At 37.1% G+C, this 24,350-nt stretch overlaps 2 protein-coding genes across 3 annotated transcripts; one reads left to right on the top strand and one right to left on the bottom strand.

Moving 5' to 3' along the window:
* The first annotated feature begins 1,067 nt into the window (after positions 1-1,067).
* Positions 1,068-3,303, top strand: LOC112056869 (uncharacterized). The gene has a single exon (XM_024097354.2). The coding sequence runs from the start codon at positions 1,246-1,248 to the stop codon at positions 1,924-1,926; it is 681 nt and encodes a 226-aa protein (XP_023953122.1). The 5' UTR covers positions 1,068-1,245; the 3' UTR covers positions 1,927-3,303.
* Positions 3,304-4,110: 807 nt separating this feature from the next.
* On the bottom strand, positions 4,111-23,986 carry LOC112054259 (E3 ubiquitin-protein ligase MGRN1). 2 transcript variants are annotated; one of them, XM_052881514.1, is made up of 14 exons: positions 23,760-23,986; positions 22,841-22,959; positions 22,173-22,441; positions 21,717-21,904; positions 21,054-21,208; positions 19,874-20,122; positions 18,478-18,615; positions 16,847-16,951; positions 15,852-15,968; positions 15,480-15,629; positions 13,971-14,100; positions 12,450-12,547; positions 8,136-8,211; positions 4,111-7,495 (listed from the first exon to the last, which is right to left on the bottom strand). In XM_052881514.1, the coding sequence occupies exons 1-14, from the start codon at positions 23,845-23,847 to the stop codon at positions 7,383-7,385; spliced, it is 1,995 nt and encodes a 664-aa protein (XP_052737474.1). In that variant the 5' UTR covers positions 23,848-23,986; the 3' UTR covers positions 4,111-7,382. The 2 variants fall into 2 exon arrangements, 1 of the variants encoding a protein (XP_052737474.1); XR_008250832.1 differs by lacking the exon at positions 12,450-12,547 and having other exon boundaries at positions 7,429-7,495; positions 23,760-23,985.
* Positions 23,987-24,350: the final 364 nt, after the last annotated feature.

The raw sequence follows: 24,350 nt of genomic DNA, 5'->3' as shown, positions 1-24,350 counted from the left end.
ACGCGCGATAGAGGAATATAAAGATTTTTAAATGGCTTACAACGGTAGATTAAAACCGCATTCCCTGACTGTCGGCTTCTTCAACTCGGCTTCAAACGGCTCACCGATAAAATACTCGCGAATCCGCGAATGGTTAAAATTAATTGCAACTCTCGCTACAACACAATACGGCGCAATTCAGTTCGAACTGAATTAAATAAAAAAAAATATTAGCAAGCCGTTTTATTTACCTACAGTTTTATATTTATTACATCTACTCAAACAAAGTTAGGGTTGTCATCAAATACAAAATACTTACTACTAGATTTACTTCGCGGCGATGTTCGCATACCTTGTTAATAAAATAAAAAAGTAGTTATTTTTATTGAATTAAAATAAGTCAGTTTTCCACATTTTGAACGTCTCAGTTTTGATACGCTAGTGCCCCATCTCTAGTATAAAATATCATTGAACCTAACCATTAATTTTTGAGCCACTCAAGTTTTTAGGAGTATGTTGTAGTTTACAATCTTTCGACAGTTCACAATCTCGCGAGTTATATAATAATAACGGTATTTACAATTTTACGGTAACACAATCGATGTTTTGCTGTTCCGTCAGAAGAATCGATTCCTTTTGGATATTGTTTTTATTACAAATTTGATATAATTGAGTTAGAAATAAACGTAACTTCATCTTTTAGTAAACTTGAAGTTATTGCCATTTTTATAGCATGCAACTATTTGACATTATATACTATGATGCAACTACATAAACCGCCATTTGTAGGGAGCTCTTTACACGACGAAAACGATTACACCATCGATAGAAAAAGTTTATTCGAACATGAAGTTGTACTAGTGGTAACTGGTGGTAACGTCTAGCAAGTCTAAGGTAATTAGTCTGAGGTGGTGCGGAGTATATACCACAGACGACAAATGAAGGTACTTGTACCGAATCGTAAATCTATGAGTAGCACAGTTGGTCCGTGGCTTGGTGGTAATAACTAGTGTATACTCCAAGGAACATATTTACTCAGGAGGTATACTCTATGGACGGCGCTTTAAAAAAAACAACCTTCATTTGTGGTCTGTGAAAACAACAAAAAAACTTCATCGATCCGTGATCGCATATTTATAATTCGATATATTTTATTAATTGCATTTTTATTTACTTAGATATTTTAGAGTAATTTAATATAACAATTGGATATATTATTATATTAAACAATGATTTTGTGGATACCATTGTCGGTAAATAATCAGTATGGGTGATCTCAGTGCCTCGGATTGTTCATGGAAGAAAATGGTGATAGCAAAATCAAACAACGAATGGTTTACCTCGATTGTAAAAAGTGAACCTGATGAATCTATGGACGCAATCATGAATACAAACAATTTATCTGTGGAAGAAGATCCTTTTAATTTCGAGATTAAGAAAGAAAACAATGTCGATTGTAACGAAAAGAGCAGCGACGAAGACAGTGACGGGTCGGCGCCGATGGAAATAGTAGAGTCGTTTCTATCGCCGGAAATAACCAAGAAGCGGCGTATCAGTGTGGGACCGAAGAATGAGACGCCCGAGGAGAGGGCGGCGAGGCTCGCTAAGATGTCCGCGTACGCTGCGAAGAGGCTGGCGAATGAATCTCCGGATCAACGCGCTCAACGCTTGAAGCGAATGTCGGAGTACGCTGCCAAGCGCTTGGCGCAAGAGACCAGCGAGCAGAGAGCCAAGCGCTTAGCTCGTATGTCGGCCTACGCTGCCAGGCGCTTGGCCAGCGAATCTCCAGAGCAAAGGGCGTTGAGACTGTCCAGAATGTCTGCATACGCTGCTCGGCGGCAAGCTATGAAGAAAGTGATGGCCTCCCCGAGGCACCTGAACACCACAGGTGTGGACATGAATACAGATTTTGTAGCCATAAACAGTGCAAATGATAACCAAAGTTGAGATTGGTCTCCCATAGTCATATGATCATCTGGATTTGTATGTTTATGGATAATAGTGATGTAAAAACTATTCATTTTAAAACATTCTATTACTTGTGTACACACTAGATGACTAAAACAAAAGAAAGGAACTTTAAGCACAAGCAGTGATGGCCTCTAACTTTATTGTGAATATATGTAAATACCTAAGGTATTTTGGCTCAAAATGCATGTTTTTTTTCATTGAATGGTGTCTGATGATACCTAGCATTACATGATCACTTAAATTATTCTGCTACAAACCTCAAAAATATATTAGCATAATAAATATTGTTGTAAAAAGATATGGGAAAGAAAAATGATTTGATTCTTACCCAAAGTTGAGGTTGTGGTCACCTAGTGTGCGAGAGCCTTGAACCTAGACCCTAGTGTGTGTGTGTGTGTGTACAGAGATTTTATGATGTAAATAATTACTTTCCAGCAAGAAGCAATATATTTAACATATGTATTCTCTCAGGCTAAGTTACACAAGGCAAGTTTTTAAAAATGGGATTGCTTCAGATTATAGAATAGAATAGAAAACACTTTATCTGTTAACACAACACATTGAAAACTTAAAACTAATACACATCTTGATACTTATAAACTATTATTTATATAATTAAATGTGTTGTGCCAATAAAATGAATCCAACTCAGCTACAAAGTTGCAGGTACATACAGTACCTACAACGCTGATATTCTGCCAGATCCTATTGAGGGAAGAATTTTTATACAAAGTTTCATCATCGTCTCCCATTTACGGGTATCCAAAGCTGCTTTAGCTGGATCTTACCAAATTTGGTTAGGCAGGGAGAACAACACGAGTGGAGAAGGCAAGTGTTAATCAATTGTCAAGGAATTCCTTAACCCTAAATCCATTGGTCACAAGTCTAGGAGTCTGCTCTGAGTTTTTCTCTACTGTGCAATGGACCTGGCATCCGCATTGTGAATCCATGGTTTGCTAAAATATTCATCTCAGCCATTGTGACTCAGTGGTACAAATGGGGTAGACCAATTTAAAAAGATCTTTTAACATTGGAAAGCTACATTAGCAGCGAGTAACATTAGCATTTTATCCCAGTAATTCCACAGTAAGGAATTATGCAGGTGGTACAGGATGTCTGCTTCTACACCTATCAATTTCTCCACAATCCTTGGCAATAGGAGTAATGCTTTTCACATCCAAGAAACACCTTAAGTAACTTAGCCTTTATGAAATGTGAAGATGAAGATATTTAGTAGTGATAATATGTATATGCAATATGCATGTAATAATTAAGAGCTTTTGCATTTTTAAGCAGCTAGTGAACTAAGCTTTTACTGAAACTACAAATAAATAGTCATTTTTATAATCACAATATTTTTTCTTCTGGAAACCAATATGCTACCCTGATTGAATAATATGATTTTCTAGTACAGCTTTTTGAGACAGATTTCATTTACAGAGATACCACTACACTTCTTGCCTATAACCAGCATTGCTGTCCCATTCTGTATCACACTCGCAAGATTGTTACAGAGAGATTAGTAGGATTTGTTCCTTGCATTTAGGTGTTACTCTGTTTATATGTTTCAGGCATCTGCTTAGTGCAATTATCTCTAATTACAATAAATCTGTTGAGAGGTCAATTCTGTACATGAAATATATTTCCAAAATTACTATATGGGGGGGTGATTAGTGATCAATATTGATGCAAAAATGCAATCAGTAAAATTTTTGTCTCTGTCTGTATGTTCGTTATAGAAACAAAAACTATGATGGATTTTAATGAAACTAGGTACAATTATTCTTCATATTCCCTGCAGGTTATAGTATACATTTCAACAGGGTATGATCAATAGGAGCAGAGCAGTGCAGGGAAATGTTGGGAAAATGGGAGAAGTTCTCCATTTTTACAGTGATACTAGTGTAAGAGCTGGATTAAAGAGGTTTAAGGGCAGACAAAGTCGCGGGCGTCCGCTAGTATCAAATAAATATGTATTTTACTTCTTTGGGTTTCTGTACCATGAAAACTAGAATCCAGTGAGGTTGTTGACTTAACAGACTAAAGTAAATCAGCTGGTAAATCTGGAACATCTACAGAACAATAATAAAATATTCTTTGAAAATAAAATCTGATATCTGAACGAAAATCATTGCTTTTCATAAATAACATAAAACACAATTACATAAATAACATATTTTATTTCAGTTACTTTTATATTATTATAACTATTTAGAATTTAAGAACATTATTCGAATTTATTTTCATACATTTTATACATTTGAGATTCAAATACAGAAGGAATGTTTCACTCAGTCTAATAAAAATAGAATTACACAGTGTTCTTTATTTCTAATGTACTGACTTTTAAAGTACCTTTTAAAAAAGGAGCCCCTTTTGTTTCTACTATCTTTTATTTTAAAGAATATTTGCCATATCTTTTAAATTCCCATTTTCTTCCAACTAAGAAATACTGTAATAAGAGTGGGTATGACAATAGACAAGACAAATAAAGATAGAGGATTCTTTGTACAATTATTATTGTTACATATTTATTTCCAACCCTAACTAACAAGGCCTAAGAACGACATATTATATCTTGAAATGTCGACCAATGGCAGCTGAGCTGTTCTAGTCGCATCTCTTTCGTCCCAACGCAACAAAAGAGATGGCGATATTTCCGGTTGCGCTCTTAGTTGTTTATTTCTGTTCAGGAGATATATTGTTTTTAGTCGCATGGCCTTCAGGTATTGTATTGTATAGTCGGATGCAGTCTTTTTGACGTTTCCAAACATAGTGCGTTAAGCTGCGCAATACAACATTTTAGGTGTCAGCGGTAACGCAGGGGCGCGGCGGGATAGTATCACCCTGCGCACGTTTCCCACTCACCCGAAGTAGTCTCAAGAGTCTAGATTTTTGTATGAACTGCGCTTTATTTCGGTGACGTCATAAAGATTGCATCCAACTATAGTTAGCCTATCTCATCATCTCTTACACAAACACCTTGTAAGTAAAGTAAAGAGACGCCACCACTGCAGAAACAAGTTGTTACATAGCAACCTGTTTACCAACAAACGAACCATTGTAAGAAATTTCATAACTCAATATTTATAAATGTTTTTGCTTAGCTACCGCCCTTTAGTTTCACACACAAGCTCAGTCATGGCATAGTGTGCATGTCTGTCCCAGCTAAACAGTCTTCCGAAAATAGAATATCTATAACGTTTCTAAAACTGTTGTAGATCTAGTCTAGATACATACTGCAAAGTTGGTTTGATTAAGTATAGTACAGAATAATATGGCTATTTGAGAACTCTGTCTAATACACAGATATTTTAGAAAAAATCGATATATTTTACACTATAGCTGCAACTTTCTTTAATACATTATGAGAGTATATAATATAATAATTATATTATACAATAATATAGTATATAATCTAGAGATTATATATATGTCTATATCTAAATGTGTAAACGAAAAAAAGAACAAATTGTGCTGCGCAAACTCGATTTTTAAAGTATAGAAATATAATATTTCTAACAATATTTTTATCTTACACATAAATTAATAGTTCCACGTTGATTGAATACATACCCCAAAACTAAGTATTTGATTGCTTTTATAGTATGTTAAACAAGGCGAGATAAGGAATGTAAACAAATTGACAACATAATTGTTTACGACAGATAATGACAGAGATAATATTTGTTTACGTATTTATCTCGTTTCGTAAACACACTATACATCTGTCTATATAGTTTAGGATTTATATACAATCACTAAATTAAAAAAAAATACTAATTCTAACGTACTATAGCTATCTGTATGCTTATTATATACACTAATCTTTTTTATAAATTCCAGTCCCATTATAATTTATACAAATCAATTATTTGTAATCGTTAAATTAAATACATCTACACTCTGTTTTGTTTTAATATTAAATATACTAATTAAAACTAATACTTAATGCAGTAAAATTACCAAAATACATAATTACATATATTGATTTTGATTAAAACATTTATAGTAAATAAACAATATAATTTATAGAAATTTAACAATTAATGCAGTGTTTTAGTTAATACTTCAATTGCGCTTATTTAATACTCCGAAATAGTTGCCCATACAGTTACTGTAATCATTGTAACCAGTAGGCCTGACATGAGCACCACGACATGTTTCAAGTCGAGAAAAAGACAAATGTCGACCAATAGCGGCGCAATCGAAAATATCACTCTTTTTAATTGCTACGACAAAGAGCTACATTTTCAATTTAGCCACTGTTGGTCGACATGTCTTTTTCTCTTCTCGCGATATGTCGTGGTGCGCATCTTAGGCCTACAGAATTTAAAAATAAATAAAAAAATACGTTTTATCACATTGACATGCAGAATATTTATTGGTTTCACGTCTTTGATAATATCAAAGTATACAATATTGCCGTTTTTTCTATAATTAATAATTGTGTTGATTAATTTTTTTTTCACAAGTTGTGGATATTTTAACGTCATCAACCCATATTCGGCTCACTGCTGAGCTCGAGTCTCCTCTCAGAATGAGAGGGGTTAGGCCAATAGTCCACCACGATGGCCCAATGCGGATTGGCAGACTTCACACACGCAGAGAATTAAGATAATTCTCTGGTATGCAGGTTTCCTCACGATATATTCCTTCACCGATTGAGACACGTGATATTTAATTTCTTAAAATGCACACAACTGAAAAGTTGGAGGTGCATGCCCCGGACCGGATTCGAACCCACACCCTCCGGAATCAGAGGCAGAGGTCATATCCACTGGGCTATCACGGCTCTAATTTATATATATATATATATATATATATATATATATATATATATATATATATAAATATATACGGATATTTTAACAAATGTGTGTAAATGCATTTCAATGATTCAGTGTAACGCCTAGTTCTAAACTATATTTTGCCATAGTTTCATATTGTTTTGTAAATAAACAGGGCCGATTTAAAGATAATATTTTACGTATAAATCATTAATAAGCGGTAAATGCCACATATTATGTTTTAGGTAGAACATTCAATCAATGTTTTAGTATTCGTTACATAATTAATGTATGTTTAAAACATTTTAAACAATAATCCAGGTTTAAACCCTTATTTCAAATGAACTTTTGTCATCAACAATTTATTTGCAAATGTAGCATGTTGTTTTTGTCAACCGGTGTAAATGGGGTACGATTTTACAAGCGATGCGACTGGCACCGCGGTAGGTAATCGACCCGTGTAAATACTCCTTTAGAGTTCATTTACACGAGCGGCAACTGCTACCGACCGTCGTCTACCGCCGCCGAGACGTCGCTGACTGCAGTCGGTAGCAGCTGCCGCTCGTGTAAATGAACACTTAGTGGTCACGGCTAGAAGGTCCCTTCGAAGTGCGTGAGCGTGGGCTGGAGGCGGGCGCGGCGCTAGCACGGCGTGTCGGCGGCTAGCGGCGCGGCGGCCAGCAGCTGGCGCGTAGACGACGTGGAGCTGTACGAGTCGCCCGACGAGCGGACGCTCGACGCCGACAGCGGTGTGCCTGCCATGCCATTGGCATTATAAACTTTTTTTTTTTAATTTGCTGGCTCTTGATTCTAGCTATTTTGAGCCCCTTTTTTTTAAGAGAGAAAAGAAAGATAGCCAACCGTGTCTTTGTAAGGTCGGGCAAATCATGTTGTTTTATATAGTCAGAATACGACTACAGAATATGTCTACTTAACAGCGCACCAACATACAACTATTGTTTGGTGTGAATATGATACATACAGGACTATGGTAAGGCTTAACCTACAATATGGCATTCTGTTTTATCTTCTACTTTGTCTCAATAACTTATCACACATAACTATTATAATTGCACTATATTTTGATGTCGCAATACATACTAAAACATTTTTAATTACCGCACTATTGTGCAACTTGAGACAAATTAAGCTATTATTTTCAGTGTATGGTTTTCCTTTCATCCTGATATGTATTAGTACTATACATTATGTGTGCCAACAAATTCGCGGTCGTCTCTGTTCCTTTTGCCTGAATACAAAGCGAATGGCGGCGTAGTGTACAAAAACGTATCCCAGCATTGTTAACCTACACATAGTCGCGTCAGAGGGAACTAAAACTTTGACGAGGACCTGGAGGATCACACCTACTTCTCAAATGTTACAAAGCCAACTAACCAGGTAGAGACGTGACATGATGCGGTAGAGCCCAGCGCTGCGGGGTGCACTCGCCCGGCGCACCGCTCGGCACCTCCTGCAACAAACATCATGTTTTGAACTAAACTAAATGTAAATTAATTAATTTACATTCAGATTTAATTAATCAACCAGCATTTATAAACTTCGCAGTGCGCGCTTGCTCCTTGCCTCCCACTATTGGACCGAAAGCTGATAGACATTTGTAGGTTTTTGTGAGACAAGCTGAAAACACTAACTAGTGTAGTCTCAGACCAATTACCATAGGACCTACCTTGCTAAAAAGTTAAACAAAGGCTTCATCTACAGTTCTTTTCAATAGACAGATAAATGAAATCGAAAGTTTCAAAGCTTTTAAACAAGTGTCGCGACCATAACAGACAAACTGATCATATAAAATTCTAACTGAGCCGTTCATTTATTTTATTAATAAGGAAACAGCTTTAAGGAAAAAAAGAAAAAAATATGTGATTGGTAAAATTTAGCACGCAAACTTAGCTACATAAACAAATAAATATAAAAGTTACAAAATATAGCCTAACCAGAAAATTAGAAAAGCCACGTTAATTTTTAGCAATCTGTGCATAGTATGTAAATGTAATAAATTAGACCTCAAAAGGGCCTCACTCACAGTCGTCAAATCAGGTAAAAATTAAAAAAAAAAAGTTCCGTTTTTATCCGCAACACGGCGAGTATTTCTGGTCAGGCTATACAATATACATCGTAATGTCAACTTATCTCATCCATACTACATTATATACCTATAATAAAACAATGAAAACAAATAAAATATTACAAAGCTAAACTATTTAGGTATACCAAACCAAAATACTAATAACTACAATTACTTACAAAATGACGGAAGCCGGTTAGGTGATGACTAGTACTAAACATCGGAAACAGGTGAAAACGAAAAGCAACACAAAGTCCAGCAGCGAATGACGTCACACCTAAATATACGCGCCGATTCTGGCACTTCTTTGAATCATGCTATAACTACGTCACACAAAGCTCTCAAGTACTTCATTGGTTCAATAGTACAAGTTGCATTAGCATTTTAGTAGAAAGAGAGAGCGATATTTTAACTCCGCCGCTATTGGTCGACAATATGTCTTTTTTTCTTCATGAGATAATTTCGATGATGCATGCTAGGCCGAATACGTACTATACGTTTGATCTATAGAAAATATACATGTGATTCGAATTAAGGCTAAGCAGTACTCCATTAACATACAACAATTTTCTTCAAGTATTTTACTCATTTTAAATTATGAATTTAGTTATTAAAAATAAAAAATACCAATTAAGTTCAGAACTTCTTCCTTTTTGAAGTCGGTTATAAGGTATGTAAAATCCCCGGGAAATCAATAATAGAAAAATTTCGCTATTGGTCTGTTCGAAGTGAGGGAATTTTCGACGTTAACAAGTTCAGGCAACCAATAGAAAAGAGCCTTTTGACACTTGTGTCGTCATAGTCCACGTAGTTGCGTGCGCTTATCGCGTCAAAATGTTTTAAATGCTTAAAATATGTCAACTATTTTAACAATGAACACAAAATTTTAATTTTTTTTTTAATTTAATAAAAAAATAGTTTAGTTTGGTAAAAATAATTATTTTATCTCGGAATAATGGGAAATATGTTTATATTATTTTTATATGTTTAATATAATATAAGCATATTTCCCATTATCTTCCTTACAAGAAGTCTATGATTATACCAGAAAAATACTAAAAATAAAGTATTACAAGATTTTTTTTTAATTCTACGTTTTGAGTAAATTGTAAACATTTTTGTAAAATGATTTGTGGATTTTGAAAAATGATTAGTATTATAATTATATAAAACATGTGAAAATATAAATAGAAGGGTGTAAAATAGGGATTGCCAGTTTACATCGATTTTCGTGACAGGACGAAGTCGCGGACGAATGGCGTCCGCTAGTTCTTAATAAGACCGGAAATGCTAATGTGACCCTAATCCCTAAAATCTCTTCGAACGTCGTTAGCCTTGGAGAGCTCGTTAAGCCGTCGGTCTAGGTCACGTTCATTAACATCTGAGTAATCGTACAGGGTCAAACATTATCTTTAGGGTGAACTTGTCCCGAGGCGATTGCGTTATGACTCCGATTAGTATGTGTTCAGTGGCGTAGTGTGCTTAAGGGGTTCTGTATCAAAATTAGTTTGGGGGCCCATTGATAGACCAGCAAATCCTGAATAATTCTTTAGTATTTGATTTAACCCTAACTCTTTCACCATAGTGCACATGTTCATATATGCTTTTTTTGGGTTCCATTGTGGACGACTGAAATAAACTATGAAAGTCAACTTTTTATATTGTTTTTTTTTTTGAGAAACAAGCCCGCGACTTCGTCCGCGTGAAAGTCGTTGTAAACTTTCAACTACCCCTACCCTAACCTACCTCTACCCTACCCCTACCCTACCCTATCCCAACCCTATCCCTACCTTACCACTATCCTACCCTACTCATTAAGGCTGCACTTCTTTATTTATTCCTCCCACAGCGAGTCGCGTCGAGCGCGGCAACCGTTACACAAAAATAATCCTTACAGCATGAATTAGTATTCACGCGCGATGGATTAGCGTATTTCATGTATAACTTTGGTGTTTCTTTACTGATTTTTATGATTCTTTTTTTATTCAATAGGTAATAATGTTAACTTTCTTATTAGGGATGACTGATGAGTGTTATAAACAAAAGAGTAGACAAATATAATTAGAAAGCTCCGAACTGCTAAGCTATCGGGAGTTACACGTGTTATTGTGAGTCAACCATAAAAGATAGACATATATATGCTGTTGTGTTTTTATACATAACTTTAAGGAGAACATTTCCGTCATACATGATTTCTATGTAGCTTTAACCATTAAGGCTGTACACGCGACGGAATCTTGAAAAATTGTGTAACTTCTCCCGTTTTCTCAACATTTCTCTTCACTGCTCTGCTCCTATTGATGGTAGCGTAATGAAAAGTATACTATAACCTGCCAAGGAGTATGTTGAATAATTGTACCAAGTTTCGTTAAAATCCGTCCAGTCGTTTTTGTTTCTATAAAGAACATACAGACAGACAGACAGACAGACAAAAATTTTACTGATTGCATTTTTGGCATCAGTATCGATCACTAATCACCCCCTGATAGTTATTTTGGAAATATATTTCATGTACAGAATTGACCTCTCTACAGATTTATTATAAGTATAGATGTGGGTTACATTTTACTAATTTCATACGTAAGGGTCCCCTGTAGTTCGGGGACCCACCCGTATCATTGATACGGCTGATACGGTGGTGGTGCAGTAGTTGCAACAGTTTCATACAAAGACTTCTCGACTTGTGTTGATTTTCGAGTCGTGTCCTTTAACCTACAAACCGTTATCTATACTAATATTATATAGTGTTGTAGGGGGCGTAATCTCTGGATCTACTAAGCAGATTTTAAAAGTTCTATTACCTACTACTATAGAGCCACGTTATTTATGAATGTGATAGGCTATATTTTAATTTTGTATTCTCATGGGAATGGGAACTCCGCGGTTAGTAAGTATAAGAGAGAAGTTAGCCCAACTCCGACGTTGTATCACGTGAGTTTTAGCCGTGTTTCATAATATATTTAATATGGATTAATTTACAATAACATCGCCTATGAACGTAGTGTGTGACGCAGTTAACATAACATGACTCATATCCTCAGACCAATTATAGAAGGACCTGTATCGCACTCATTGTCACAAATAAAATTGTCTGTCATTTTCTGAGGAAAACGATCATAGATATGGTATATGTCTTATACTAAACTATTTTATTTTTATTTTTATTCTGTACAAGTTAGCCCTTGACTACAATCTCATGGTAAGTGATGATGCAGTCTAAGATGGGAAGCGGGCTAACTTGTTAGGAGGAAGATGAAAATCCACACTCCTTTCGGTTTCTACACGACATCGTACCGGAACGCTAAATCGCTTGGCGGTACGTCTTTGTCGGTAGGGTGGTAACTAGCCACGGCCGAAGCCTCCCACCAGCCAAAACTAGAAGTTTTTGTCCGTTTTTTACTCCATTCAACTACACAAAAGGTATTTTTACGGAGCTGTTTATCCGACGAACACGATTACTACTATATAACATCGATTCTATAGAGACAGCTTTTATAATCGCATTAGATCGTCGATCATATACTTTGACAGAAAAGTAACACCAAGCGAGGCAGGTCCTATACAATAGTTGGTCTGAGCTCATACCAGAAGCGCAGAGCCGGCGCAAGGCAACACAGACTCACAGCTGGCTTGGGCACGGTGAGTATGGTGGTGGCGGTGTCCTCCGGCGTGAAGTAGTCCGAGTCGTCGGCGGGCGCTCCCTCGCGCGCCTCGGGCGCCGCTGCGGCGACCAACACACAACACGGTACTGACGACGCTACATGCTGACCACCGGGGGAGCAAGGTCCCCCGCGACGCACCCGGGCAAGGAGGCAATGCCTCGAGACCCGTCTACACGGGCCGAAGAAGACCCACACATCACATCACATACTGACTGTTGTAATAGACTTTGAGGGCCCACTTATTTCCTATTAGTTAGCCTCTATATTACACATACACTAGCGGGAACCCGCAACTTCGTCCGCGTGGAAACCATTGGCGATCATTTTAATAAATCTTTATTTTAATAAAGCATCTTCGCGAATAGAATTAGATAGATAGATTAGATATTAGATAAAGAGTGCATCTGTGCTTGCACAAGTGTGTACAAGCACAAATGCACTCTCTATTCCCTCACTCTCAGTCCGACCGATGAAAAATCCCAGAAAAATCCATGGTTCCCGAGGGATTATTTTGTAAAAAACTAAATTTTACGCGGACGAAGTCACGGGCGTCCGCTACTCATAGATGTAGTGTCGTCATACCGTGGCCCCTGACGTCTAAAGAGAAAATATATTTAAAGCAATCCTAAGGAGATTACACTGGAAGTCCACCGGTTTCCTTATTTACATAAAAACATATTCATTTTCTATGTATACATGCTTACCGGTAAAACAATGTAACCTCCTTACCAATGCAAGGCCACACCACTGTACACACCCCATCGACATTATTCATATAGACACAATATTTATGGCAGAAATAACTAGACTTAGAAAACCAATTAAATTTTCATATTTCAGGTCATAATTTCAATTATCATCTGAATTGTAAGTTTGATTGAAATGTTGATGCCAGAAAAACACTATGTTATCACCTACACAGCAAATGTTAACTAAGTTTTCTTTGCAACATTACCCCTTCTGTAATAATAAAAAAAGTTGTTTTTTTTTTTCGCTCGGTTGGACATTATTTCGGTACTTATTGTGTCGTTCAATCACTATTTTATTTAGTATCTAATTATTGATTAATAAGTTTAAATTTTACAATATATTTCCAACAGTAGGCAAAGCAATTGACCGTAAATTAAAATAACAAAATTCAAATATGAATTATTATTGGTTTGTATTATTAATAACATACTATAGCTTGGCAAATTCGTTCGTAACACTCTCGAAGGTCCGCGGGGGCCGGGAGGGGGGTAGCGATATCCCGTGCTCACGACTTCATACCCGCGCAGTTATTCTGAGGTCGTCCCGTCGCCCGCATATCATAGGAGTGTCATCAACGAACTTATTAATTTTTATTTTTAAGATTGGCTAAGATGCCTTTAGACACATTAGATAAGGGTAAGACACTATCTCCTGCAACACATGATCCGAAATACATACATATTAGTAAAATTGTTATAAATAGATGTTTATTATGATAATAGAGTTACTCACACAGATGCGGCTGGTCGGGCTCGTCGGTGTCAGTGTCGTCGATGTGTGCGAGCGGCGAGCCGCGCAGTTCCGCGCCCGCTCCCGCTCCCGCTACCGCGCCCGCGCTCGGCATGCCCGCACCCTTCGCCGTCTAAATACAATAACGGTGCTGTTTGAATATCGCTTTAAAATTATAGCAACACCAGATACCAACAAAAATGAAGTGTCATAATTCCATCATTATTAACCCATATTCGGCTCACTGCTGTGCTCGAGTCTCCTCTCAGAATGAGAGGGGTTAGGCCAATAGTCCACCACGCTGGCCCAATGTGGATTGACAGACATCAAACGCGCAGAGAATTAAGAAAATTCTCGCGTATATAGGTTTCCTCACGATATTTTTCCTTGACGTGACACGTGATGCTTAATTTTCTAAATGCACACAACTAAAAAGTTGGAGGTGCATGCCCCGGACCGGATTCGAAACCACACCCTCCGAAATCGGTTGTTGTAAGGACGTCCAAAATATCAATTTAAAAATTGTCTTAAATTGATTGCAAAACAGTCAAAAATATTTTTTTTTTATATATAAATTAGGTTGGAGAATAAGTTATGACTCAGACCAGCAGTATCACACCCAAGTTCACGAAGAAAAAAGTCTGTCACTTTTTGAACGAAAACGAACTTAGATTTGGTATGTATCTTATACTAAACTATAAGTTTTGCCTGTTTTTTACACCACAAAGGTATTAACGGAGCTCTTTGAAAGACGAAAATGATTACAACTATGAAACATCGATACTATAGCGACAATTATCATAATCGCATTAGATCGTTGATCACATACTTTGACAGAAAAGTAACGTCTAGCGAGGCAGGTCCTATACAATCATTGGTCTGAGGCCTGTAATGATCGACATATGAATGTATTCATCAATGATTTGCATATTTATGCTCGTTGTAAAGACTACATTCCTTGTTAAAAAAAAATGTTGATGTTTTTTATTTGCTTCATTTGGCTTTGTTATATGGGATGTTCAAAATGTATGTATATGAAGGGAAATTTCGTCACATTTTACAATCAATTAATTAATCAACTAGAGTTTTTTGGCAATGACCAAACCTTATGAAAGATAAGGCTAAATTTAAATGGCAACATCAACTTTACTTTTGTTTTTTTACTATTAATTTGCTTTTTCTTCTTTGTTCACTTTTGCTTTCTTTATATGTTTATTTTTTGTGTTAATTGTAGTTTATATTGTTTTATAGTGTGTTTTTTATCTGCTTATATCCTAATTATTTCTGTGTCTACTGTACAAGCCAGTTATTGATGTTTATGTTTTAAATCTGTATTTCCAGTATAACTATTTCATATCATATTATATAAATTATTTTGTGTGCAAAAAGGTTGTTGGCCTGTCTAAATAAATAAATAAATAAACAGCAGCCATAAAATGTCAAAAGGTTAAAAATCAAAAAGTCTTGAAAAATCACGTTAAAAATTGATTACTTATTCCCTAAACATATTACCCCGTTGGCGACGGGAGTGAGCAGCGGCGAGCGTCGCTCGGCGTCGCTGTCGGGCTCGGCCTCCGCCTCCGGCGCCTCGCTCGGCTCCTCGGCTATGGGCGTGCTTTCCTCCTCAAACTCCTCCGAGCGCTGCTCAGAGTTAAGTGATGTCTGGAAGTTAACGGTTATAGTCACTGTTAATAAAACGGTTGCAAATGTTAAATTAGATTTTCTAGGCTCCCACACGTCATGACCAAAATTCAGCTTTCTTGGTTAGTTTGCATTTCCAAATGTTTATAACCACTGGGCTGCTAGACTTTACTCAAAATCTCCCTAGCTCCCTTCCACCAGTACGCTACTTCACACAAGTAGCGCGTAATGCCAGAACCATACCTTGGAGAGTTTGTCGAGCGCGCTGATGCTGTTCCTGCTGTAGAGCAGCGGGCTGGCGGCCTTCTCCTCCGCGCGCTTCGCCTCCTCCTCGCGCGCCAGCAGCACCGACATGCGGAACTGACGCACACACATTATTAGAAAAAAAAAAAACAAAAAATGCAGACTCGATAAAATAGAACTGTTTCCTTAAATCTTCCGAAATCCTTAAACCGAAAGGGGTGTGGATTTTCATAATCCCCCTAACAAATTAGCCTGCTTCCATCTTAGATAGCATGATCACTTACATGTGATTAATAATAATTATTTAGTCTAGATTCGTTTGTTGGTAAACTGCACATTGATGCCTCGATCGCACGTACCGAGTAAAAGGGCGAGAGAGTAAAATGTTTCTCGGCCGAGACAGTGATGTAAGCGAGTAGCTGTTCACACGTGTTTTGAAATTAGCACAGCCAGTTCAGTTCTATTGAGACTACAATTCGGATAAGATGGATCGTAAACGATTATTAGAAAATATACAAAGTTACTCATTCCACTATAAGTAGAAGAATTAAAGGAATTGTTGGAAATAGAGCACTAAAGAATTAAAGGAGTTGAATGTTATACAGGCACGGATATAGTTTATATAACTGTATAAATTTAATAGTTGTTTCGACATTCCATTTGTTACCAACAGACATAGTGTATTTTATTTGGAATTGTTTGAAACTAAAATTATCATAAGAAAAGGCGCATGCGCAGGCGACGTGACGATAATCATGTGGCCGCCGGCCGAGCGAGTGGTGAGACAGTGCGGGAAGCGGGAGGGTGGACACTCGGCCTAGTAGATAGAACGGGGGCCGAGCTACTGTCTCGGCGCTTCAATCGGCCGAGTGCTCGGCCGAGCACTCGTCGATATGTTTATACATACCGAGTACTCGGCCGAGGGTACTGTCTCGCCCGTTTGCTCGGTACGTGTGATCAAGGCATGAGTACGGCTTTAGTGTGTAAGTGAGTACCTCCGGCGTGAGCGGGTGGATGGGCGCGCGCTTGCGGCTGCTGCTGCTGCCCAGGCTGGTGGACGAGCTGCGCTCCAGGTTGCAGCGGTTCAGCACCTCCGCCGCCTGCCAACAGTGGAACAGTGGGAACAGCTGAGCGGACAACCCCAGAGTTAAACGTCATACAACGTGCCATCATCATCTTCATCATAATCATCTTCATCATAGTCATACTCATCCTCATCATCATCATAGTCATGGTCATCTTCATCTTCATCATAGTCTTCATCATAGTCTTAGTCATCGTCATCTTCATCAACATCATCATCGTCGTCATCATCATCATCATCATGGTCATCTTCATCTTAGTCATCATCATCATCGTCATCGTCATCATCATCATCATCATCATCATCATCATCATCATCAACCGATAGATGATCACGGTCTCTGGCCGCCAGTGGCTCCCGGAGACCCTCATGATGTTGTCGGTCCATCTAGTAGGGGGTCGATAACATTGCCACTTTGCGACTCGCTGAGCTATGTCGGTGACTTTTGTTCTTCTGCAGAAGATCATCAGAATTATTTCTGATTCTATCACGCAGAGAAAATCAGCTACTGACGAAAACGTACATTTTTATTTGACATCTTTTAAACATGTTCAAATTCGAATAAGATGTATTATAGGTGAAAAGTTGGTAGACGAATGTAATATAGTAGAATGCGATTCTACTATTTTACACTGTGTTGTTGTCACTCTGTTACCATATTATATGCGTATTAATTACTAGGACGTACGTCGCGATATTTACCCACAGTTGACTATCGCTATATCTTTCGTAGCATCGCAACGCAAAAGAACGATATTTTAGATTTCGTCTCAATAGGTCAACAAAATATATAAAATCTCTCTCGGTATGTCGTTGACGCAAGCTAGGCGTGCTTATGAGACAATTCAACTATACTCCAGCTTTTCTTGATGAATACTGTTTATCAACAAAGAAATTAGAAATGAAGGTAGAAAACGCATGTCATTTTATTTTATTTTTTTTATTAAAATATGTATGTGTTTATAAAATGTTTTTTAAAATATATTAGCCATATCTAATTGTTCTAAGCTTATTATTCTAATTTATTTTCTTTAATTTAATAACAAGTTGATTATAATTATTATTAGTTACGAAATGACTAGTGAATTATAGAATAGAATAGAAAATTTTTATTTGTTAACACCACACATCGAAAACTTTAAACGAATACACATCATGATACTTATAAAATATATAAATAATATAGAATTAAATGTGTCGGATCCAATAAAATGGATCCGACTCAGCTAGAATGTTGTGGGTATAACAGTACATACAACGCTGATATTCTGCCGAATCCTATTGAGGGAAGAACAAAACAAAGAAGCTTAGAAGAAGGTTATAAACCTAATATGTAATAATTAAATAGAGAAAGCAGTGTAAAATCATTATGAAAAAAAAATAAATTATAGAAAGCAAAATTAAATTATAGAAAACAAAATTAAATTATAGAATACAAAATTAAATTATAGAAAACCCTCATTTGTAATTTGTTTGTTGGTAAACAGTTTTCATCAAGAAAGGCTTTAGTATAAGTGCACTAAGTGCAAGTGTCAGGTGTACCTGCGAGGCGGTGTCGGTGTCGGGGCTGGCGATGGCGGGCGCGGCGGGCGGCGGGCGCGCGCGCGCCGGCGGCGGCCCGTTCAGCGCCTCGATCAGCGACACCGGCTCGTAGCCCGCCGGGATGTTCTCCATGCTGCCCTATACACGAATAACAAACAGTTTTACTACCTATTTGTATGAAAGTCATTAAAAATAACTAAAGCTTGACGGAGCAGAACATGTAAAGAAGAGAGATATAATCAGAGTTATTATAATAAGTCGACAAATATTCAGAAGGTCACAAGTATATAACAAACAAAATGGGACCCAACACTGACCCTGTGGCACATTTATTAAGAAAGGTTCGTTTTTTGAATATTTTTATGCACGTTTTTAGAGATATATAAGTAAATAAGCGATGCGATGAACCTGAATGCAATGTCTTTGACACCATAATGGTTGAATTACATCATCAAAGTTTCATGATTAATACAATCAAATGCTTTAGTTAGATCACAAAAAATACAAATAGCATTCCACGATCTTCCCCAAGCTTCGTATGTATTCGGAAAGGGACAGGGCACATCCTTGAAGAGATTTTTCACTCTCTATGTTATTCTTTTTTTTTTTTTGTGTTCAGTTACATCTATCAGTGATCAGTCGCTTGACTATAAACTGAATTTTTCATAGCAGATCATGTTTCTAGTTAAAGGTCACTCCATTAAGTGACTCTTCGTGTTATGGTCCTTTTTTCGGGTATTACTGTCCACCACATAATTCATCCACAGTGGATCGCTTTAGCCTTTTGGTCTTACCAGGCGTGATAAGCAATTTGGCAAGACTATTTGTGTGTTCTTGTAGTCTGCTTTTGTGTTTTATGGCGTACTTTCTTATTTCTTCCTTGACAGTCGGCATTTCAAGATACTCATGCATGTCTGCTGTTTTGGTGAACCAGGGGGCGTTTAGTATTGTGCGGAATACTAGGTTCTGGTATCTCTGGAGAATCTCAATATTGGAGTGACTGGCTGTGCCCCACAGCTCCAAGCCATACGTCCAGATTGGCTTTAGAACACTTTTGTACACGAGTAGTACAAAAGTGTTCTAAAGCCAATAGTATGTTATTCTAGCCATAGGATTGTACTTTAGGAGAACTTCTGCGCTCGTTGGTAAAACACCCTGGCGACGCTGCTGGGGTCTCATTAGTATTGTAAGGGTCGATGTAGACTAAAGCCGGGCGGGTTGGCAGTGCCGGCGGTAGCTGGGTTGGTGATGCGTTGCTATATGCGGAAGGGCGTATGGTAGATGGAGCAGTTATTGGCCTGGTGGCTCAGCAAATCACACAGACACAGGTGGCTAAACGGCAGGCTCAGTGTGTCGCGCACGTCACACATGCAGATCATTGCCAAAGTGGACTCACGTCAGGCGGGCTGGCGGCAGCGGCAGCGGCGGCGGCGGGGTTGGTGATGCGCTGCAGCGCACGGATCTGCAGTAGCGCGCGGAAGGGCGCGCGGCAGATGGGGCAGTTGTTGGCCTGGTAGCGCAGCGAGTCGGCGCACGAGTTGCACAGGCACAGGTGGCGACACGGCAGTATCAGAGTGTCGCGCACGTCGCACATGCAGATCACGCACTCCGAGCCGCCATCCTCTGTCTCCTCATCCGAGCTCGGCTGGCAACAACACATACAACTTAATTATAGGTTCTTAAAGTATAATATGATAATGCCCCTGTGTGCTAAACTTTCAAGGACTTGACCAGTCACTAAGTGAATCGTCTTTAAGGACATTTGACTTATGGAGTCAGAGAGAGGAGAGAGTTGCGTACTGCATTCTATGAGCATAATGAAACGGTGTTATTTTAAACTACCAGTAGATGGCGTTCTCAGAGAACTTAGAAACAATCCCTTTTTGTACACTTCAAGGACCTGTTGCCATGCAGTTATGCCTGATGCTCATAGATGGCGTTTTGATTGTTATTTTTTATAGAAGTTTTATTTAAGTTGTGTGGTCTTAAGCTCCCTCTTTTGTAGCCATACAAAAACCAAAAAACTCTTATAACCACTTTTACAATCACGAAATCATCATGATTTTAGTTACTAAAAATAATGTCTGTGATGGACCTGCCAATGCATAGCTTTAAGCAATGTGTTAAAAAACATTTACTTAGTCGAGGGTACTACAACATTGATGAGTTCCTTAATAATAAAGATACTTGGAGGCCGTTGGATCAGCTTCCACCTTCACACAGGAAGTAAAACTATAAGAAATGTAAACAGTAATTGTTATCAGTTGTAAATTATAATACTGTATGACTTTTTCAAAAGAGCAACTGTTGAGTTTCTTGCCAGTATCTTCTCAGCAGAACCTAACTTCTGAACCGGTGGTAGAATCTTTACAAATAGTCAACTGACGTTTCAAAGGTGCTTGTAAAATGAGCCTACTTGAAATAAATGATTTTTGATTTGATTTGATTTAATGTAAGGAATAAAGCAATTGCTTTTGCCAACCATATTACACAAACATAATATCCTAAAAATACTTTTTGCTCAAGTTTATAGGATTCAAGGAAGGAAGTCTTTAGTCTGGATGATGCTGAAGTACCTTAGTGTCAAGATTCTTGTTCTCAATGCCATATATCTCCTGCAGCAAGTAGCACAGTCCATCCACAAACAGCTTCTGTTTGAGTGCTTTAAGCACATACATGCCATCTGAATGTTTCTCCACCACTGCTATAGTTGTGTGTGACTGCCTTATTTCTGCAATAAAAGGAAAATGTGATAATATTTTTTTTACCCTTCTACTTCTACTGTAATTAATACTACAGTTGTAGTATTGTGTCAGGCAGGATAGCTTAGCTTTTGTTGTATGACACCAAACAGAGGTTTTGTTGTACAACCTATAGGCTTACAATGCACTCCACAGCATATCTGGTGACAATCTCACATGAAAGTGAGAGCAATATTTTTGATTCTCAAGATATTGCTTGACATTTGTCTTTTTTCCATCTCGAGATATAAACATGAAACATGTTATAAACTAACTGGTTATATGTTGCCATACATATCTGTTATGTATGGTAGTTACACTTTTTCACTTTGTATAAGATAAAGTAAAGTAAGTGAGGGTAGGCTGTTAGAAAATGAGTCAGTTCTAATTTTACAAGCAACAAAGTCATACGATGTTTTCAAGAACTCAAGTATGTTAATTATGAAATCCCAGACATTAATACCCTAGCCTAAAAATTTATTGACATTATATACATACCATCCTGTCCTTCGTCTACAACACAGTAAATGGCAACAGGTATTATCTCTCTATCAGCATTGTACACAAGGTCTTCTTCAGGGTACTTAGAAGGGTCAAACACATGCAGTATTTGACAGAATTGTTGATTGGCCCCCTTCTTGTAGTGGTATGTTTGTGATGTCATTGTTGTTTCCCGAGGATAGTACCTAAATAATATCAATGATACATTTTCATCTGACTGAGTTCACAAGTTATATAGTTAGAGAAAAAATAAAAATTAAGCAACAAATTATAAAACTGTTCCTTTTTAGAAGTGGATTACAGAAAGGAATAAACTATAAAGCATGAATAAAATTTATGTTTTTACAACAGCCATTTTTTTAAATGCAGGTAAATTTGAATGCAATAAAATAACTGGTAATTTGTGTGTGACCCCTTTCATACAGAAAAAAAAAATACAAACTTTTAACTTACACAACACCTGTGGGAGTGACTTCCTCTGTACAGAAATAGAATATAGTAATTGCGCATCTTGCATCACAGTCAAAAGTGAACTCAATGTTGTAATATGTGCCCTTCCCATTACATTCTACAGACTTTATGACTCCATCCCCAATTTTGTTATCTGTTATCTTCCCCACTGGTTCAGGGCAGCGCACAAATCGTAAAGACTCCTTCCGTATGTTGATGAGACTTCTTAATGTTTTTGTGGGCTCATTTGACTGTGGTGGTGGGTAGGGAAACTGTAAGACAATCAATAAAATATGTTTTCAATTCATTTATGTGTTTCTGTTTTACATATTTTTAGAAACATAAATGAAATATACAATTAATAACATTCAAAATGAGTAGTAAGTAAACAATATTCATTTCACTATGTTTTTTTAAAATGTTCTGTTATTCCAAAGTTAAAGCCTGTCCTAAGAGTGAGTGGAAAAATAGTTTAGCATACATGGATCAAACCCAAGTCCTTTCAGATTTGAGTCTTTTAACTTTGGAACTATTAAAATTCAAAATTCCTTCAATGGAGACCATGCTTTATTCTTCTGTGAAGGATAATTCTTATGGATATCATGCCATACCCAAGTTGCACCACACTTTAGATGCAAATTCTAGTTATTTAAAAAATCAAAGTAACTCACTGGTGTAGGTCTGCTGCCAAGAAAATTTAGATCAGCATTTTCACCAAACAAGTATGCCTCTGGTTGTGGAGTGTCAAACCTTTCTCCTCCCATTATGAAATGACTTCCAAAATAGTTTCCTAAAAAATATATTATACACTAGCAGACCCCCTCGACTCACTTATCACACTCGCTTAAATTTAGTTTTTTACAAATCTCTCGGGAATCATGGATTTTTCTAGGTTGAAAATAACCTATGTGTTAATCCAGAGTAAAATCTATTTCCATACCAAATTTCAGCCAAATCAGTGCAGTAGTTGTGTTGTTAAAGAGTAACAAACATCCATACAAACTTTTGCGTTTATAATATGAAATATGTTTATTTTAAATATTACTCAGGGGTTTTTATATAATGATCAGTAGACGCCCATGGCTTTGTCTGCCCTTAGACCTCCTTTATCCGACCCTGTCGCAAAAGCAGTTCTTATTGGATGTCTACTAACTCCCTACCTTCCTGAAAATTTTCATCTTTGTACATCAAGCGTCGTAGATTGTATAATATAGATATAATAGATAGATTAACGTGTGGGTAAAGTCACAAGTGTCTGCTTGTACAAATAAATGTTTTAAATAGGTATTTTTAGTAAAATTATTAATTACACATAACAGAATTTAAATAGTGAGACTTCTGTAGGTAATTAATTTACATAGAGTGTTAAATAATTATTATGGACGGTCTAAATTATATATATGCATAATTATTACGGGCGGTATAAATTATAAATAAACGTGACCATTCTTAGTTATACTCTAATTTAGTACTTTGTTTACTTTTAACTTTCAGAAAGGAATAGTATATCTTATAATTAATCGGTCGTAATAGCAGAAGAGGAAACAAAATAATGGATAAAAGTAGTCAACAAATAGAGGTCATACGAACCCGATCTCGGAGGGTACTTGTAGGCATGATTGGAAATTACGTCGGCCTCCTCTACCCCAGCGTGCTGCCTGCTTGCCAGAGCACCCATTTCCCAAAACGATATTGTTATTTATCTTGCAAATAACTAAATAGTGTACATGTATGTCTTAGAAAAAAGTTATTTCAAACAACAAAATCTGTATTGATTAAACTTTTTTTTCTATTTTCTCTGAGAAATGACAGATGACAGCTGTTCATGGATTGACAGCTGTGATTGACACTTGACAGCTAGCTGGACGCTGACATTTTGTCTTTTTTTTTCTGTAGTCTTGCCTATGGGGAAAAAGCAAAGGTATTACACCGTAAGCCATGTCTTCAAAAGACATTTTGTCACAATTTCACAATAATATTATGTAAATTATTCAATTTATATCGTAAATAATCCTAAATATGGTATATAAAAAATATCGGCAGTAAAAGCAAAAATTGTTCGTACTCGACTAAAATACTAAAATAGTATGTACGGCCTCTTAGGCCTAGTTCGGACTACTGTACTTTGGTATTTTTAACCGACTTCCAAAAAGGAGGAGACGTTTGGCTGTATGTATGTTT

The sequence above is a fragment of the Bicyclus anynana genome, chromosome 5 (assembly GCF_947172395.1).
Source record: "Bicyclus anynana chromosome 5, ilBicAnyn1.1, whole genome shotgun sequence".
NCBI lineage: Eukaryota > Metazoa > Arthropoda > Insecta > Lepidoptera > Nymphalidae > Bicyclus > Bicyclus anynana.
Note: the sequence above shows the minus strand (reverse complement) of the source record. Positions and strands in the feature narration are given on the sequence as shown.

What these genes read in the sequence shown, in the direction of transcription:
- LOC112054259 (XM_052881514.1), bottom strand. Translation starts at nt 23,847, where the DNA reads ATGGGTGCTCTGGCAAGCAGGCAGCACGCTGGGGTAGAGGAGGCCGAC. An exon ending in GTCACTCCCACAGGTGTTGT is followed by an intron (nt 21,905 to 22,172) that starts GTAAGTTAAAAG and finishes GATATTATTTAG; the next exon opens with GTACTATCCTCGGGAAACAA. An exon ending in CGCTCGACAAACTCTCCAAG is followed by an intron (nt 15,630 to 15,851) that starts GTATGGTTCTGG and finishes GTTAACTTCCAG; the next exon opens with ACATCACTTAACTCTGAGCA.
- LOC112056869 (XM_024097354.2), top strand. Translation starts at nt 1,246, where the DNA reads ATGGGTGATCTCAGTGCCTCGGATTGTTCATGGAAGAAAATGGTGATA.